The sequence below is a fragment of the Tursiops truncatus genome, chromosome X (genome assembly GCF_011762595.2).
Source record: "Tursiops truncatus isolate mTurTru1 chromosome X, mTurTru1.mat.Y, whole genome shotgun sequence".
Taxonomy (NCBI): Eukaryota; Metazoa; Chordata; class Mammalia; order Artiodactyla; family Delphinidae; genus Tursiops; species Tursiops truncatus.
The window spans coordinates 83,596,103-83,615,818 of NC_047055.1; the positions used below are offsets into that span (position 1 = coordinate 83,596,103).

General features: G+C 50.1%; 1 protein-coding gene across 2 annotated transcripts in view; it reads left to right on the plus strand.

Annotated features, from left to right (window-relative positions):
- Positions 1-1,926: 1,926 nt before the first annotated feature.
- IQSEC2 (IQ motif and Sec7 domain ArfGEF 2) overlaps positions 1,927-19,716 on the plus strand; it is a 76,256-nt gene continuing 58,466 nt past the window's right edge. The window contains exon 1 of one of the 2 annotated variants that reach the window (XM_033849211.2): positions 1,927-2,850. In XM_033849211.2, coding sequence (XP_033705102.1) covers positions 2,144-2,850 — 707 coding nt within the window. In that variant the 5' untranslated portion in view covers positions 1,927-2,143. The remainder of the gene's footprint in view (positions 2,851-19,716) is intronic. The other variant, XM_033849208.2, reaches the window with a different exon arrangement.

Below are 19,716 nucleotides of genomic sequence, written 5' to 3' on the forward strand. Positions count from 1 at the left end.
GCTGGAGCAGTCCATTCACTCTGAAATTCTTCCACGGTCACACCTTTCCAGCAGTGGCCTGTTTATCCTTTTCAATATCTTTAGGGTCTCTGTAGAAGGAGAGATCAGGCACGACCTCCAGTGGATGCTCATGGGAGATGGTGTCACATATGCATGGTACTTCCCAGGCCAGCATCCACATCAGACCCACTGAGTGGGCTCCTTTGTTGTTGCATGGGGTAGCAGCATCCACGTGGCACAGAGGAGAATCTGTGTCACACAGAGCAATGGTGGGCAGGTTAACATAAGACACCTCTGTGAGAGGCTGGTGGTCAGCGGTGGGATCGGTGACCACTGGAAGTTGTGGCTCACGGAAGGCTGCCTGGATCTTGTTAACGAAGATTCCAGGAGCGAAGCGGCCAGCAATAGGAGTGGCCCTGGTGGCAGCAGCGAACTTCAGCACAGCTTGCTGGCCAGTATTCCTGGAAGATATGACACTGACATCAGCTGGGTTTTCAGTGGCACGAGTCACCAGCAGAAGCTTCTCTTTAGATTTGTGATGTAGATACCATCACTGCCTTTTGTAGACATACTGTTCCATTTGAAGTCAAGGTTGGTGCCACCTAAGTGGGTTCCTGCTGCAAGGAATTTAAGGACATCCTCCTTCATCTCAGGATATCAAGGGCTCTGGACATTGTGAAAGATTCCCTTTAAGTTACGATGGAAAGCTCCTTGTGGTTTTGATCTGCATTCCCCTGATGGCTAATGATGTTGAGCATCTTTTCATGTGGTTAATGGTCATTTGTATATCTTTGGAGAAATATCTATTCAAGTCCTTCGGCCATTAAAAAATGGGTTGTTTTTTTGATGTTGAGCTTTTAGAGTTCTTTACATATTCAGATATATCATTTGCAAATATTTTCTTCCATTTTCTGTGTTATCTTTTCTGTGACAAATGTTTTTGCATGCTGTTTCCCAAGACCACTCCTGTGAGGTAGGTGTTATTGATAGGGAAATGGAAGTTCAGAGAGAAGATGAAATTTAAATCTAGTTCTGTCTGACTGTAAAACTCAAGCTTTCTCTTCTACCCCAACCTGCTCACAAAGATGAATGAAGACATGTTTCTGGCTTTAAGGAGCTTGGTCTGGCAGAGGACATGACACAAGAACAAAAACGAATGCGCTATAAAGCAGAGTTCCACTTGTCCCACAAGTGCCACAAAAGACGTGTGGAGGAAGCGAGCGATTCTGGCTGGGGAGACCAGGGCTGGCTTCAGTAAGGTGGCATATAAGTCTTGAAAGATGGGTACAGTTTCATTGGATGGAGGTGATGGAGTAAATGGAGGTGAGCATTTCCAAAGGAGAGCAGAAAATGGGGGTTGAATGAATGAATGGGGCTTTGATCCTAAGACTGGCTGTGATGGGGTGTCCCAGGGCTTGTTGGGGTGGGAGATCCTGGGACTGCCCATGCTGTGGACTAGAGAGAGGTCACCTGAGGTAGGAGGTCCAGGGGTTGGATGGGATGGGGAATCTGACACTTGGGATTGGCAGACCCAGGGGATGGGGAGTCTGTGTGATGCCTAGACCTGGGAGCTGCCTGGGATGGAGTTTTCTGGGAGGTCTTAGACGAGGATCTTGGGCCTGGTGGACCCAAGGGACATTGGAACGGACTGGGATGGAGGGCTTCTTTAGGCTGCATTAAGGGAAGACTCTGGGACCGGTGGAACGTGAGGGGGCTGGCCCGGGTGCCTTGGGGCGGGTCCGGCTTCGGGTGCGGGCGGCGGTGGCAGGTGGGACGCTCGGGGGCGGGCCGGGCGCGCGGGGTGGGGGCAGGGGCGGGGGGCGGGCCGGCGGTCGGGGCGGTCCCGCGCGGCCGCGCTGCGCAGTGACTCCGCAGCGGGCGGAGCGCCGTGGGCCGCGTCCTCGAGAGCCGTGGCGGTTGGCGGCGGCGGCGGCAGCGGCAGCGGCAGCCTCAGCTCCTGCTCCCCGTGCCGCCTGCCCCAGCGCTGTCTCCCGGGCCCCCCCGGGCCCCCGGGCCCTCGAGCCCGGTGCGCGCCCTCGCGTCCCGCCGGCCCCCTCCCCCGGCTGGGCCCGGGGGAGGGTGGCGCCGTGAGCGAGCGGGGACCGGGCTCTCTTGCCCCTTCCCCTGCCCCTGGGCCGCCAGGATGGAGGCGGGGTCGGGTCCCCCGGGCGGCCCGGGATCCGAGAGCCCCAACCGGGCGGTGGAGTACCTGCTGGAGCTGAACAACATCATAGAGAGCCAGCAGCAGCTGCTGGAGACCCAGCGGCGGCGCATCGAAGAGCTGGAGGGCCAGCTGGACCAGCTCACCCAGGAGAACCGCGACCTGAGAGAGGAGAGCCAGCTGCACCGCGGGGAGCTGCACCGGGACCCCCACGGCGCGCGGGATAGCCCGAGCCGCGAGAGCCAGTACCAGAACCTGCGCGAGACCCAGTTCCACCACCGCGAGCTGCGGGAGAGCCAGTTCCACCAGGCGGCCCGGGACGTGGGCTACGCGAACCGGGACGGCGCCTATCAGAACCGGGAGGCTGTGTATCGGGACAAGGAGCGGGACGCCTCCTACCCACTCCAGGACACTGCTGGTTACTCTGCCCGCGAGCGCGACGTGGCCCAGTGCCACCTGCACCACGAGAACCCAGCCCTGGGTCGCGAGCGTGGCGGGCGGGAGGCCGGGCCAGCGCACCCGGGCCGCGAGAAGGAATCCGGCTATTCGGCGGCGGTGGGCGTGGGGCCCCGTCCATCACGAGAGCGGGGCCAGCTGAGCCGTGGCGCATCCAGGAGCTCCAGCCCCGGGGCCGGCGGCGGCCACAGTACCAGTACCAGCACCAGCCCGGCCACAACCCTCCAGAGAAAGTAAGGAACGCGTGTTTGTCTTCCCTGGCTCTTCCCCGCTAGTTCCCTCTCCAACTTGTACGGCTGGTAAAGTAAGAAGCCGGTGCCTGATTCCATGTCCTTCTCTCCAGTCCCAACCTGCCGGGAGAAGCCGGGTCCCCCTCGTGCAGCCGACACCCCTTCTCTAGCTACCCCAGAGTGGGTTGGCCCGATGAGTGCAGGCGTCTCTTCTTTCTCAAAACCGTGGCCAGTGAGGGCCTGGAGCAGTCATCACCCCCTCCACTTCTTCACCCCCTCGCTATATCCTTGCCAGAGGATGGCTTTTCATTTATTTATTTTATTTGGATGTGCCGGTTGGGATTTTTATTGTCTCCGACGGTGTCAGATCAGAGCCCCAAGGGAAAGAAAGGCCCCCCCCCACCTCGGGTCTCCTCTGCGGGTCCTGAGCACAGGCCTGATCTGATCTCCTCTGGCGGCCTCAGCTCCATCCTTTCGCAGAGAGGCAGGTGGGGACCAGAATGGCTGCTGGAGGCTCTTATCCCTCTGAGGGGAACTGCAGCACATCCTGGTCGGGGGAGCAAAGATGGAGGCCCGGCCCTTGGCTAGTTCCTCAAAGACCACCCCCTCTCCACCCTCAAGGAAAAACCACCCAATTAAAGAGCATACCAGCAAGGGAAGTCTACAGATCTTCCCTCTTGTTGGATCAGTGCCAGTTTCTGTGCTGGGGTCTGTGTGTCTGCCTATTTGGGACACCTTGGCAACATCTATTGGGTTGGTGGGGCATGGGCTGGGTCCACTTCTTCCATGCAGATACCACGGTGAGCTGGTTGGGATAAATGTCAGGCCAAGAGAGTCAAGGGCGTGCAGGCTCACAGGGCTGCCCTAAAGGCTCCCTGATTTCTCTTCTGCTGGATTGGAAAGAATACTGACCTGGGAGTTAGGAAACCCAGGTTCCCCTTCCAGCTCTGCTGCAGATTGGCTTTGTGACCTTGACTGAGTCCCTTCCTCTCTCAGGCCATCAGTTCTCCCATATCTTTTTAAAAGGCAAGGTCTGCCTTGAATGCTCTTTAAGGGCCCCTCCAGCTTAGATTTGATGGTTCTATGACTAATCCAGCCACCACTACAGAGCAAGTCTGAAGTCCTCTAGCGAATGGACAGCTTTCCCCCTCCTCTCACTGCTCAGCTGGTCCTACCATGTGCCACAACCAGTGGAGTGTCTCTTGGAGGCTGGGCTGGGGGTGGGGAAGCCTTCTGCCTCAGGAAATCTGCCGGGAGACAGCTCTCTGCAACTCCCCCGTGGTGAGGCAGCAGGCTGGGGTGCTGGGTTGAGATGGCTGGGCCCCAGGAGCAGCAGCTGCAGCTCAAGGGCTCGGCTGGGCTTCACTGCAGTGCACCCTCAGTTGAGGTTTGGTGTGGGCTGCCCCAGAGGGAGATGGACTCTTCTGCCCAGCCAGGGCTGCTGGGAGCCCATTCCAGGAGGACTGACTGTGTGCAGCTTGGGGCCCCACACTGGAGGGAGGGGCCAGGTCGACTGACCAAGCAAGGCCTTTTCAGGAGAGGGCCATGATGGGGTGGGGACAGAGGGAGACTGTATGGGCATTGTGGTCCTTTAGCCTGGCTGCCGAAGACTTTTCCAGAGTGGTCAAACCTGTGACAGAGGAAGCAGCCTCATTATGTGTGGCTCCAGGGAGCAGAACCAGGAGCAATGGGAAATTTTGGGATAAATCAGGAAGAACTTTCCAACCTGGCTGTCTGGTGATGCAGTGGACTGCCTCAAGGGGGTCGGGGAGGGCTGGAGAAAGCATAATTCCTGAACTGGTGGAAAGCCCAATGAAATGACCTGGGTCTTCCCAAATTCTAGGATTCCATTCTTCTCAGATTCTCCATCCTGCAGATGTGGGTCTGAATCTCTTGGCTGGCTGGAAGCCTGTTTGCTCTTGAGCTCTGTGCTTCTGCCATCTGGGCAGGCCTGCCTTTCGGTCTTTCCCTCTTTTTGTGCACCCTCCAGGCTGTTTGTTGGATTCCCTTGCTTCACATTTCCTACTGGATTAATACAGGAATTTAGACGGTACTTTGATTGTACACCCATTATTACCTCTTTTGGTCCTCACAACAGGGCCTGTGCAGTGAGCACTAGCAATTCCATTTTAGAGATGGGGAAACTGAGGCTCCAAAAAAATGAAGGGAACATGCTCAAGATTACACTGCCAGTTCCTAATAGATCTGGGGCTAGAACCCAAGTCCACCTGTCTCCGAGGCCTGTTATTTTTCCACTGGGGCTTTCCAGCCTGAAGGAGTCTCTTGGCCTCAGGACCTGGCCAGGTCACCAACTGGGAGAGGCCAGGAGAGCCTGAGGTATCTGGAGGATTTGAGCAAGGGGAGATTGCTCTGGGATGAGTGATGAGAAGGGGAGTCGATGGGGGAGGGCAGAAGGCCTTGTCTCCCTTCTTTCTGCTCTCCCTCCCTCTCTCTCGACCAGGCGTCAGGAGGGCGTATTGATGCACTAGCCATTGTTGTCGCCACAGCTGCTGCAAGCTACTCCCCTGCCAGGCCTGTTCTGGGTTTGTAAGGAGTGGGTGAGAGGCTGCCGCTGGAAGCCAGGGCAGGCAGGGTGGGTGTTGAGCAGCAGAGGCTGCAGCATTGGGGGAGGCTAGGTAGAGCTGGTACATGCTGGGCGCTCCTGGTCCCCAGGCTCCCTCTGGTGGAGGAAGAGGGGACAGAGGGGCCTGGGCCCAGCTGCTGCTTGTTGAAGGGCCCCTCTGCCCAGCGACGCTGTCCGTCTGTCACCACAACCCACGTTTTACAGCTGAAGAAACCGAGGGCTCAGAGAAGTGAAGTAACACACCAGAGGTCACACTATCTGTGAGACAGACTCCCGAGCCTGTGAACTTGCCCTCTACCGCAGTTGATAGCAGCTGTCACGTCCACCCCCACCTATGTCATCCCCCCAGGATTCCCACATCCTCCCGCACTGTCTCTTCTGGACAGGTTCCCGGATGCCAGTCTGCCTTCTGCTGTGCTCTGGGTGTGGCCTTTCTAGTGCAGCATAGCACACGATGAGGCCCGACCTCCTTCTGGCCACTGGGCCTCTGTACATGAGGTCTTTGCTTGCTTGTTTGTTTTTTTAGCAGCTGCTGGTCTGCAATGCTTAGGTCTTTTTCCCTGGAATTGTCACCCCCACTCCCCATGGTTAGAGAAGAGCTCTGTTTTCGTTGTTGATCTTGGCCTGGCCCCCCCCTTTCCGTTCTGGCACCTGGAATGATTTACAGGCGTGCTGGGGGCCACTGCTGAGTCCTCCACGCTGAAGAGAGCTGCATTTCCCTTGATTTTTGCCTGGGCCCAGCTCCGGCTCTGCCGTAGGCGGTGGTGGGCTGAAGCTGGTTTGGTGGTAACTCTTCATCCTCTGCACGCACCCCCCCCCCCCCCCCCGCCAGCAGGCTGGCTTGCGTTGGGGGACAGCAACCAGCAGGACTGGCCTGGTGTTCTCAGCAGCCAGGACAATGCGTGGTCTAGGCTCTAGGCACAGTTGCCGGGTTGTCTTGTGTGTGCGCTGGAGTGTCAGTGCGCTCCCCACAGGGGCTGAGGGCACTGGGAGGGAGGGAGGGAGCCCAGGGAGGGGCCCTGGGGAAGTCTGTCTCCTTTGGGGTATTGGGCACTTTTCCTGGGCGGGGGGTGGGGGTCTTTCCTTCTTCCCAGGAGGGAATACCATTGCCCTCTCTCCCCCCACTGTGTTGGGAGCATTATACTCACGTGGGAGGCAATGATAATGTCGAATTGAATGAGAATTAGAGGAATCTTGCTTCTCAGTCTAGATCTGGGGCGAGAATGGGGCTGTTGTCATCCACAAACATTTCTTGGCTGTGTGCACAGAGCAGGAGGGGCCCCCAGGCTGAGCAAACACCAGACTCTCTGCGCTTGAGAACCCTCCCACCCCCTTCCCTGACCAAAGACACAGGGGACCAAGCCTGACCCACTGTAGTGCCGGTGCTTAGGACAAAATGAGTAGGAAGGGCAGTGAGGAGTGGAGGCCAGGCCACTGGTCTAAGACGTGGGCAGGGGACTTTGAAGAGAGTGGGTGGAGGATGGAGGGGGAGGTGGGAGGAAGACCGGACCCAGGCTTGCCCTCTGCTACTCTTTCATCTATCTCACCTCTGCCTCTGGTGGCCTCTGAATTTGCTGGGAGCACAGGGGAGGCCTGGGGCATGGAGAAGGGGCCGCACATGTGCTGAGTGAGCCTCAGCCTTCTACGTGCCAGGCACCACCCTATGTGGCTTTATGTAACAATAGCTAACGTCTTTTTTTAACCTGCATTTACTGTGTGCCAAGCACTATTTGTTCTAAGTGCCTTCTGTGTATTAATTCATTCAATCGCCATATGAAACCTTTGATGTAGATACTGTTATTAAGTTCATTTCACAGATGAGGAAACCGAGGCCCAGAAAGGTTGGGTAACTTCCCCAAGGTCACTCAGTGAATAAGTAGCAGAACTGAGAAGGAGTTAGAAGGAGCCCAGGTGGCCAGGCTCCAGAGTCCATCCACAACGTTCTCACCCACCATTCCATGTTGCTTCTTATCTCATTTGCACAGAGTCCATACCAGGTGGATATTGGTATTATCCTCTTTTTTCAGACAGGGAAACGAGAGGTCAGAGAGGTGCGATGACCTGCCCAAGGTTACACAACTGCATGAGGCCCAGAACTATCTGGCTCCTGAGCCTTTGGTCCACCAATGCCTCCTGCAGGCGGGTGTGAAGACGGTAAAGATGCTCTGGATGTGGCTCTGGGCTTCCCCCAGCAGAGCTCCTGGGACCACTGCTTGAGTCAAGCTCCCTCTCCTGATAGCCTCTTGGATTTTGACCACAGTCTCCTAATCGATGCCCTCCTGCTCTTGTTCCCTCGGGCCCCTGATGAGGTACAGACAGACCAAGCTTTCTGTGGGGCTCCAGCAGTTTCCTGCTGTCTCTGCCTGCAGGAGAAGGTTCAGACTGCTTTGCCTGCCATGCATGGACCCTTTAGGATCTCACCTTTCTCCTCTCATCTTTTTACAGTCCCCCTCACACAGACCGAGTTCCAGCCAGACTGGCCTGTGTGCCCCATTGTCAGCCCACTCAGCCTCCTGAGAGCCTCTGGGTCTTTGCTCATGTTGTTTGCTTCTCCTGGGCTGTTCCATCCAGTGCCCAGGCTGCATTCCACTGTTGTTGCCTCTCCCGTGTTTGTGCACAGGTCTATCCCTGACCCTTGAAATGAGCACTTTGCCCCCTTTTATACCTTTATTTGTTTACACCTCGTGTCATCTCTACTAGCTTGAGGGCTCCGTCAGATTAAGATTTCATACACATATATCATGTGCACGTTGTGTCAGTCCCTCTGCTAGGTGCTGTGGGTGTAACTGAAGGAGCTAGAAGCTTGGAAAAACATAGCACAGCACATAGTAGCTGCTCAGTAAATGTTGAGTAGACAAATGATTGTCAGATTAAGTCCCGGTGCACTAATGGCCAGGGGTGCCTAAGGTGTTCTTCCTTTCAGGACTCCTGTAGAGAGAGATGACTCAACTTCAGGGTTCTCTTGGCTTCTCTGTGGCTTTTCCCTCATGCTCCCTGGAGCTGTTTGGCCTCTGCCCTCTGTGTTCCTCCCACTCACCAGTCTCCCAGTTCATAGGATGTCAGGGTAGCAGAGTCAGATGAGACTTCAGAGACATTTAGGCCAATCTGCTCATCATTACCTGTCCCTCCCATGCCATGGCCATGTCATACCATGTTCTTCTCCCTTAATGCGGGATCTTCTGTCCTGAAAGGAGCAAAGAGGCCTGCATAGGACCTGTGTGCCCTCTGCCTCATCCAGTGGGAAATTACTTATTTACCCATCAAATCTTTATTGGGCTCTGACCCTGGGCTAGGCACGGCGTCTTGGAGTCAGAATAAGACACAGCCCTTCTAGCTCATTCTCTGCTATGTTCCCTGGCAGAAGAATCAACACTTGTCATGGGGAGGAATGAGGAGTAAATGACTTATTCCTCTGTTGTGGTAAGTCATTTAGGGCAAGATCATTTGCTAGTTACCCTCACTTCCTTGTGGTGTCAGGTCTCTCTCCAGGCATCCATGTTGAAAAGCACTCACGCAAGGATGCCTGTTTTTTGTGTTGGCTGCACAGTGTGGCATGCGGGATGTTAGTTCCCCAACCAGGGATTGAACCCGTGCCCACCTGCATTGGGCGTGTAGAGTCTTAACCACTGGACCGCTGGGGAAGTCCCGGGACGCCTGTTCTTAAGCACTTAGGAGCTGCTCTCTGGGACCTTCGCATTTGGAGAAAAATGTGGTGCCGTGGGAAGGAGGAATTTCTGTGACTCTAGGCAAGTCACTTAACTTTCAGAACCTCCGTTTTCTCAAGTAGTCAATGGGGATAAAACTGTATTTTCTGATGGGTGCGATTCCTGTTGCCCGCCTCCCCCCAGCCCCACAAAAATATATCAGAAAGTTTCCTGGCTGCCAAGCACACCCAGCAAGGTCCTGATCAGGATGAAAAAACCAAGGGATAAGGGTGGAAAACAATATGTGAGGCTGCCCTGCCCTCTAGAGGTGGAGTGTAGCAGACAAAGCAACCCAGCCAAGATTGTCTCATCACATCCTTTTTAAAACAAACATGACAAGCCAGGGCTACACGACAGATCACGATGATTCCTCTAACATTTTAGAGGGAAATTTATCACAATTATCACCTGATATGTACCATTTCACTAATATCAAATGTATTTCTTTGTAGCTATGTGATGATACACACACACACACACACACACACACATATATATATATATATTTTAAGGGATAATAAGATTGCATATCTGGCTGGGCCTTGTGATTTTCTACTGGATTCCAGATGCAATATACTGCATTCACCTGAATAGAACCAATATTTTCCTCTATAGAACCACTTTAGAATTATTGTCATTATATCTGTGATTAAAAAGTACCTAATTTCTTCCTTCCCCCAAATTTCCTTACAAAACTGGGAGGCATGCCTCACAACTGTACATCTGATATGCTAGACAATTCATAAATGACCCATCTTGTCATGATTGTTGTGAGAATTCAGTGAGATGACAGAGAAGTGTTCAGCAGAGAGTGTGTGTTTACTTGGTGATAGGCATTTTTATTATTAATAATGATAATTTTGCAAAATTCCGTGCCATGGAAGGGCAGGAGCGAGAGGTCATGTGCGAGCTCATCACATTTCTGAGAGATAGAGGGCCATCCAGTGAATATTGTGCACCTGGGATGTGCCACAGCTTGTGCTATTGCAGGCAGGGAGTTCCGTGATTAATAGCATATGCTTCTTGGCTTCAGGGAGCTCACAGTTGGGTGGAGAAGACAAATGTAACGTGGTGTCTTGTGTGCTATGCCAGAGGGGAGCACGGGAGGCCACGGGTGCCCAAAGGAGGGACATCTACCCAGACTGAGGTGATGCCTGATCTGAGGCTTGGAGGATGAGTAGGGGCTAGCTAGGTGAAGAAGGACGGCATGTGGGTCAGTGGGAATTGGGAACCAAAGGGAGGTCAAGACGGAGGGGACAGCACGAGCAAATGTACAGAAGTATGAGACCAGCAGGGTATGTGGAGGTGAGGAGGAGAACACTTTTACCGGGTCAGTACAAACTAGAGCACAAAAAGGGAGGCAGGGAGGATCCAGAGAAGAGTCTGACGACTTGGCTGGTGCAGATCATGAGGACACTGGAGTAGCGGGATAAGGAGCTTTATTCTGTTGCAAATTGGGAACCAACGTAGAGTTCTAAGCTGAGGGAAGAGGTGTGTATTGTAGAGTACGGGGTGACGTGTTGAGAGCAGTGTATTGGAGAGATCCTACTACAGGGCAATTTGGAAGATAGACTGGAGGGCATTCAGTGATGTGGCTGTGCGACAGTCTAGATGAGAAGTGATAAGGCCTGAACTTGGGTGGTGGGAGTAGAGATAATCTACTGGGGGAGAAAGACAGTGGCAACACACTGATAAGTGCTGTGACAGAAGGGAGTGCAGCCACTCATGACCAGTAGGGTTTTAATAATATCAGCATGAACGTGAAGAACCTTCCAGCTTTAGGGACCCTTAAAAATCAGGATGTTCATTTTACAGATGAGAAGACTGAAGCCTAAAGAAAGGACTTGTAGGAGGCCACTCAACGTGTGAGCAGAAGAGCTCTGATTAGAAAAGTCACTCTAGTGTTAATGCCAGTGTTTAAAGCATCATTCCTTAAATGTGCTATTTTATGCCTTGAAATCCTGTGAAGGTTGTAGGGATCATTATCTTTGTCCTACAGATGAGAAAACCAGGCCTCCAGGAGGCTGGCTGATTTGCTGGGGAGGAAACGGTAAAGAGTATGCATCACCTAAGTAAAGGATCTCTTGCTTCAGTGGCAGACAGACCCTCTGCTCTGGTTCAGCCCCTCAGAAATCAGATCAGGTAGATTCATAGCTGGGGTCTGTGGTTTCCGTTTCTCCACCCAGGCCCAGCTTTCTTTTTGCTGCTTTCTGCCTTGCAGGTCCTCATTTAATGTAACTGAGGCAGCTCAGAGGCAGTTTCTGGCTTGACAGCAAGGCCTGTCATCCCCCTTTTTCTGTTTTCATGGAAGAGGGCGGGCCTGTGTCATCACTGTGTCCCCATTGCCTTAGGCAGGGTGTCTCTAGCCTGGGTGGCTTTGTTTTGAGGCCCCCGGTATGATATGTAAAGAATGAGCTTTGGAGACCGACAGACCTAAGTTTGAATCTCGGCTCTGCCCCAACCAACTGGATGACCTCAGCTAGGTCATTTTACCTTCTCTGAGCTTTAGTTTCCTCATCTGTAAAATGGGATGACAATGCCCATCTCTCAGGATTGACCAAGATCATTTGAATGGCATTCCCTGATATTTGTAGGTGCTCAATAAATAGTCATTTCCGGGGGAAGAAAAGCAATGACATAATTCATGATTGTGCCAAAACATATGCTCTTATACCTCATTTCATAATCATGATATTACCTAGGATTCTTCAGTTTTTATAGGAGATAAGTCATCCAGATCCGGATAGCACATCATTACAATAGGACAGCTTGAAGTTTAATAAAACAAAAACAAAACAAATCAAAAACAGTCATTTCCTTCTCCTTCATGAAATCTCCCATGGACAATGGACAATGACTTGAAGAATTCAGTGCTCGGCAAAGGTTTGCTTCCCCTGAAAACTGGTATATTTCCTCCTTCCTAATATGAGGCTGTCATGGCTCATTGTATCTTGCTTTCTGCCTCAGCTACCAGTTAATTTGAAGTACAGCTCTAGCATCTTTGTTGATCTCTTTTTCTGAGCTCTTATTTTCTAGTTCAATTTTTATTCTTTCCTTATCTGTGTTATTAGAGTAAGCCACCTCAAATCCTTTGTGACTCAGGCAGGTATAAATAACTAATGGGTGTAAATAGTTGAATGAATGGAAGGCTGGTGAGGCTGGACTGGTGATGGTGGGGTTTGAAGACGACCAGAGGGTGGTGCAGGCTGGGGCACCTGAGAAGGCATCTGTAACGGATGATTATGATACTGTGAGGAGTCGAGGGGTTAGTTAGGAAAGAGTCGGTCCTTCACTGGCGTGTCTTGCTTCTGCTCTAGAAAGAAGCATGGATTTTGGAGAACAAGACTTCGCATCACCTAGAGTCATCAACCTCCCCATTTTATATGGACCGTGTGGGAGACTGAGGTCCAAAGAAAGAGGAGGGACTTGTTTTGAAAAATTAAATCAAAGCAGTACATATACATAATTTATTTATTTATTTAAAAAAATACTTATTTATATAGGCTGCACCAGGTCTTAGTTGCACCACTCGGGACCTTAGTTGTGGCATGTGGACTTCTTAGTTGCGGCATGCAAACTCTTAGTTGTGGCATGCATGTGGGATCTAGTTCCATGACCAGGGATCAAACCTGGGCCCCCTGCATTGGGAGCGCACAGAGTCTTACCCACCGGACCACCAAGGAAGTCCCCATATACATAATTTTAAAAGGGCAAATAGTACACAAGGACATGCATACTAGTAAGCCAATGTCTCCCTGCCCCCCACTTCCCAGCCCCCAGAGGTGACCACTTTTACCATTGAGGCTTTCTGGTGGTGACTTCGTATCTCCAAATAAACATCCTTTGTCGGTTATTTCTTCATTTATCAACTTTAAACATCATCTATTGACTTCTTTCTACTATGACAAGCGAGAATTTAGCTTGTTTACAACACTTGACTCTTTTTTCCCCCTTCCAAACTTTAATAATTATATTACTATTTTGGTTCCTCTATTAGTTACCTTTGTAACTTTGCTAGATACTACTTAGACTGTAATTTCTTATTCCATCAATTTTCCACAGTATCTCTTGACCACTCAGTTTGTAAGATATAGTTATTAGTGCCCCATCCTTCCCTCCATCTCTCCTCCACCTTTCCACCTCCCACTTTCTGTGTTCTGTACTTTTGCATCCAGCAAGGTTGACTACATTTGCATTCTGTTATGTAACAATAATTAGGTCTTCAGTGCTTTTCTGGACAGATTGACTTTAAAAGTTGACCACCAATACACGGTGTTTATGTGATTATGACTATGTCATATTATTAATTGCAGGGCTAAATAGTGTACTATAATTACACCTCACTTCCCACAGGTCCACTGTCCCAACCTCTGTACTCCCAGGAAAATTTTCCTAGCATCAAGATCAAATGAATTTTCGTTTCTTATGCTCTACGAATTGCTCAAAGTCATGCCGCTTGTTACTTTGTTTCATATTTGGATCAGGACTTTCCACCTTATCGATTTATTTATTTATTTATGTACTTACTTAAACTTACTGTTGTGTGGTGTTCCTTGAAACCACAGGATAATCATAGCACATCTTCTGGGGACATTTTATTTGAAAATTTTTTAGGAGGGGGATTTTTTTTAAAACTTCATACTGAAATATGTATACAGAAAAGTGCTCATATCATATGGTCAAGTTTCCACAAGCCAAACACACCTATAAAACCAACACTCAGCTCAAGGTCTGTTTTTCATTAACCCTACCTGGTACTCAGTGAGCCCTTTCAACTTGATGCACCTTGTCTTTTCTTACATAATTTCTTTGGTAGTTTCCTGCCCTTCATTTTCTCTGTTTTCTCTTTCTGGAATGTCTGTTAATTGGATGTTGAACTTCCTGGATTGATCCTCTATGCTGCTCACCTTTTCTCTCATATTTTCTATTTTATAGTTTGTGAATGAGTTGATACAAAGTGAGATGTCTGTATATCCAGCTGACTTGTCCACTTGCTGGCTTTATTTTAGGTGAGCCGCCGGGGAGCTGGCAGTTGTAATGGGTGCCCCCCAAATGCCAGAATGAAAAGCACTTTATTCTGGGAGCACCAACATGCCACTAGGTGCCCTGAGTAATCCCAGATAGTTTAATTCCTTTGATATTTTGCCTAGGGATGAAAGCCAGGCAGCTTGTGTTTTGGATCTGGGAGTTGTCAGTGGGGGCACAGGGAAGGATTTCATGTACTTACCTTCAGTTTATCCCCCCGTTTTCAGCCCCTGATTGCTCCTACCCTCCCCTGTACCTACCATCTTCAAGTCTGGACTCTCTCTGGGCCTCTGCTGGCCTGACTGGCTCCCTCTCCAGCTGCAACCCCCTGAGTGGCGTTGCTGGCTCTCCTTCAACTGTGAACACTCTTCTCTTTGTTTTTCGCTCCCAGAAATTGGTTGAAATCTCTCACCCATTGATATCACCCTCTCCCATCCTCTTCACTGTTATGATTTCTTACCTTATTTTATTCCTTCACATTCTTTTCAGCAGGGTCCTGACAGAAGAGAGAGATAAAGATTTATGCTCCTGAGGTCCAAACTAAGGCTAAAGCTACTTTTAAAAAGTGGTTGTTTTGCTTTCTCAATCCAGATTGAGAATGGAAATTATTAGTCAACCCCCAAAATACCCAACCCTGTATGGCCTCATTTTGGCATGTGTTGCCTCTGGCTCCAGCCCTGTCATAAGCCTTCCTGTGGCAGCCTCCTGAGCACCCCTTTTCCTCAACCTCTGCCATCTAGACCACGCAATCAAGAGAGCCCTCAGCTGAGGGACTGGAGACCTGGGTTCTGACCCCCATCCTGCCACTGCCTTCCTCTGAACCCCCGGGCTAGTCCCTCCACCTCTCAGGGTGCCCTCACTGTGACTTGAGAGGGTCTGGGTCTGCTGTAAGCTATGCTTTGGCAGGATTGGGTGGGTGCTTGGAGAACAGCCTAGCCTCCTTTGCTTAGGCAGTGGGAGCAGGTGGGCCAGAGATGGGCCCCAAGCACACAGGAGGGGGCTTTGAGGCTGAGCTGAGGCTTCTGCAATAACAGGCTGCTCTTGCTGCTTCCCCTTCCGCCCACTCTCTCTGCCATCATGGCTGAACCTCCATCCTTCTGCCGCCAGCAGAGGGAAGCAAGAAGGGAGGGCTGGAGAGCCAGTTCCATTTTCCTTCTCTCTCTCTCTCTTTTTGTGATAGTGCTGAGCTGCTTTGGGCTGCAGTACCTGTGCCTAACCCCACCTTCCCTTTTTGGTGCCCCGCCTTCCATCCTTGAATGATTGTCTCTTCCAGAAGCACCCCCTGAATGCTTATGGTGTGGAGGGGAGTTTGGAGCCAGTTGAGGGAGAGAGGTCAAGCTGTGGGAGATGAAGTGCTGCCTAGCTCTGGCATGACAGAAGGAAGCCACAGCTGTAGCAGTGAAAAGCATTGGCTTTGGAATCATACAAACCTAGACTTGAGTCTCGGCTCCACTACTTATTAGCCGTGTGACTCTAGGTAAATCACGTTGCTACTCTGAGCCCCAGTTCTCACATCTATACAATGAGAAGAATAATAATGACCTTGCACAGCTGTTATGAAGATAACACAAGTCCTGGACCATTGTAGGTGCTTAATAATCACTTTATTCTTTTTGGATTATTAGAAGGCAGAGATGCTAAGGACCAAATAAAGCTCGCTTTAGTGATTGAAAGGGGCGGGAGGTTAGGAAGGCAGCATTTGACCTTGTCACTGCTTGGTTCGAGACCCCCAGGGGCTTCCTGGCAATTATACAATGAGGTTCACACTCTTGCCTGGTGTTCAATGCTGTTTTTGTTGTAGTCTCTGCCTGTCTTTCTTTTCTTTAAAATAAAAATGTGAAGTGATACTTGCCTCTTTATTTTCTGAAAAAGAAATTTGAAAAGTGATAGACAGATATTTCCTCTGATGCAGCAATCTTTATCATCATCATCATCGTCATTGTCATCCCAGGACTTTTCAATGAGTAGTGGTAACAAAGGACTAGAGGAAGAGTAATCATCAACAGAAAGATAACTAGCAACTGAAACCACCATGGGCTTTCATTTCGTTTCCCCACCACGATCTTGGCCTGTGGATCATGTGGATCCATTCAATATCATGTGAAAAATGCTGAAAATGGTTACATTATCCAACAAGGTTTCTGATTTGTTCTGTGGTTCATCTAGTTTTTCTTCTCTTTAATTAACCTTTTAAGATTTTTTTGCATGTCACTATTACCTCATCCACATGACTTCTATACTTGCCTATTTGTCATTTCTAGGTCTGATTCTTGGCTCAGATGGCCCCTTAGAAAGGAGTCTTCCCTCCACCTGAATTATCTTTCAAAAGGTTTTAACTTTGGCCTTTCACATCATCATGATTTAGGTGGCAGTTGAACTTGGGAGGCATCTTTGCCTCTCCCCTAGTGCTTTTCCACTTCCTGGCTGTCACAAGTTGGTTTTCACACCACCTGTGGTCTAGGGAAGCTCTCACATGCTCCTTTGGGTCAGGCCACAGCCCCACTCACCTTTCAATTAAATTTAGTTTTTATTTATTTATTTTTTATTGGGGTATAGTTGTTTTACAATGTTGTGTTAATTTCTACTGTGCAGCGAAGTGGAGTTCCCTGTGCTCTACAGCACGTTCTTATTAGTTATGTATTTTATACAATATTATACATATTAGTCAATCCAAATCTCCCAATTCATCCCCCTGCCCCCCCCGCCCTCCCCCCTCCTGCTTTCCCCACTCATCTTTCTAGCCACTCTGTTCCCTTCCTGACCTGCATTCAAGTTGTACTGAAGTATCTAGGATACCCTCGGCAAAGTGGACTTCTTTATGGGTCCATGCCTATATTCTGTCTGTTCTCTTGGCCAAGAATACCTTTTACCCCTGTCTACATGGCAGATATCTACTCGACTGTTGAGGAACATCTTCAGTCTCTCACTGATACAGGCACTTGGAAACAGTGAACAAAACAGACCTCTCTCCTGCTGAGCTGACATTCTAGTGTGTGAATGTAGGGAGTGGGGAAAGAAAAGAAACAAATAAACAAGAATATACAAAAATATGTCAAACAGTGGTAAGTGCTATGGAGAAAAATAAAGCTGGGCAGGAGGATGGGAGTGCAGAAGTCTGGTCAATCCTACGATAGCCAATATTTGCACACCCATTAATAAAAGCAGCCTTTTCTCATTTAAGCATTTTCTAATGTTATTACATACTCATTACAACCATAATCCTTCCAACAACTCTATCAGGTTAGTGCTATTATTTTCTTTATCATATTGGTGAGCAAACTGTGCCTTAGAGATGTAAATCACATAGTTAGGAGGGGCAGAGCTGGGATTCAAACCTGGGCCTGTCTGACCCAAAGCCTGTGCTCATAACCTCTAAGCCATTGTGCCCCCAGCAAGCCTCACAACAACTCTCTGAGATTGGAATTATTATACCTATTTTATAGTTGGGGAAGCTGAGGTTCAGAGAGGGGAATGGACTCATCCATGGTTGCACAGCAAATAAATGGATTTGAACCTAGATCTGTCTAACACTCAAGGTAGGCCCTTCTACCAACCTTGAGGCCTAGGGACCTACGGACCTGCCTGCCTCTATGTTTGTGCAGCCCATGCAAGGTACCAGTTGAGGCCATTGGCCCTTCCCCCTTCTCTTCCCACCTGTAGTTCATATGGAGCTTTGAGATGTGTATGGATACCCCAGCCCACATCCAAACCCTGTCTATTTTCCCTTCCCATTGACCACCCACTGGGCCTAGCAGATGGACCTGGATAATAAGACCACACAATTCCTGCAAGTAAGCTCAAGAAATATGGACAGAGAATTCTGGGTTCCAGGTACCTGAGTGCAGTCTAGAAGGGAGAGGGCCAGAGATCCTGATGGGCATATTCTCTTGGCCCCACAGACCCTTTACCTCACAGAGAGAGGCCTCTGAAGTGTGATGTCCAGTGTAGGGTAAACCTTCTGTTTCCCAGTACAGCCTATGATATTGCACTTTGTAGAAAGCTGGGCTCTGTGATCCTCCTCCTTTGGCTTCCTGAACTAGGTCCTGCTTTGCAGTGGGGGTGGGGGCTGCAGTGGGGCTGGGGTTCCATGGGCCTGGGCCTTCCGGGTCTCTGGCCAGTGAAGAATGGAGCCTTTCCAGCAAGTGCCGCTAGAAGTGTACACAGACCCTTGGGTCCCCTTCACAATATTTTGTTCATAAGTATCTCAGGATACTTCATTTCTTAGGAAATTTTTAAAAGTATACACTTAATGCATTCTTCCATTCAAAAATTTATAAAAACTTAGAAAAGTAGAGGAGAAAAACATTACCCATAATTACAACACACAGAGGCAGCTACTCTGAACATTTGATGTATTTCCCTGTTCTCTGCATTCTTTTCATCTGATTGAAATAATACAGCACATACAATTTTTTCTTGCTTTGTTCGTTTGAACATTTCCCCATGTAATTGCATATTCTTCAGAAGCATCATTTTTAATGGCAACTGATATACCATAATGTACTTAACCATCCTCTCAACATGCTGGGCCTATTTTTTTCACTGGTTTTTATTTATTTGTTTGTTTGTTTGTTTATTTATTTATGGCCGCGCTGGGTCTCTGCTGCTGCCTGCGGGCTTTCTGTAGTTGCAGCGAGCAGGGCCACTGTTCATTGCGGCGCACAGGCTTCTCATTGCGGCGGCTTCTCCTGTTGCTGAGCCTGGGCTCTAGGCACACGGGCTTCAGTAGTTGTGGCACGCGGGCTCAGTAGTTGTGGCTCGCGGGCTGTAGAGCGCAGGCTCAGTAGTTGTGGCGCATGGGCTTAGTTGCTCCACAGCATGTGGGATCTTCCCGGACCAGGGCTCAAACCTGTGTCCCCTGCATTGGCAGGTGGATTCTTAACTACTGTGCTACCAGGGAAGTCCTTCACAGGTTTAAATCATGCTGCAGTAGGCATCTTTGCACATACAGCTTTTAGGGAACTTAGAGCTTTTAGGGAACTGGCCTTGTATAAGAACAGTTGTATTCCGCTTATTTCCCTTTCTAGATGGTCCCTCTGGCTGGGTCTGATTCATACGTATAGTCATTCATTTATTAATTCAATCCATCATCACTTTTTTATTTTTTTTTTTGCGGTACGCGGGCCTCTCACTGCTGTGGCCTCTCCCGTTGCGGAGCACAGGCTCCGGACGCGCAGGCTCAGCGGCCATGGCTCACGGGCCCAGCCGCTCTGCGGTATGTGGGATCTTCCCGGACCAGGGCACGAACCCGTGTCCCCTGCATCGGCAGGCGGACTCTCAACCACTGCGCCACCAGGGAAGCCCATCATCACATATTTACTGTGTACCCCTGTGGACCAGACCCTGGGAACTGGGGGCACAGGCATGACTAAGACGTGGCCCCAGACTGCCAGGAGGCCTCAGTCTGCAGGGAGAATCAGGCATGGAAACGGACACTTTCAAAACAGTTTGATCAGAGCTGTGATGGAGGCAAGAAAAGGAGCCTGTGGGAGAACAGAGGAGGGGCTCCTCATCCAACTTCCGGACATTAAGATAAGCTTCCTGGAGGAGGTCTTG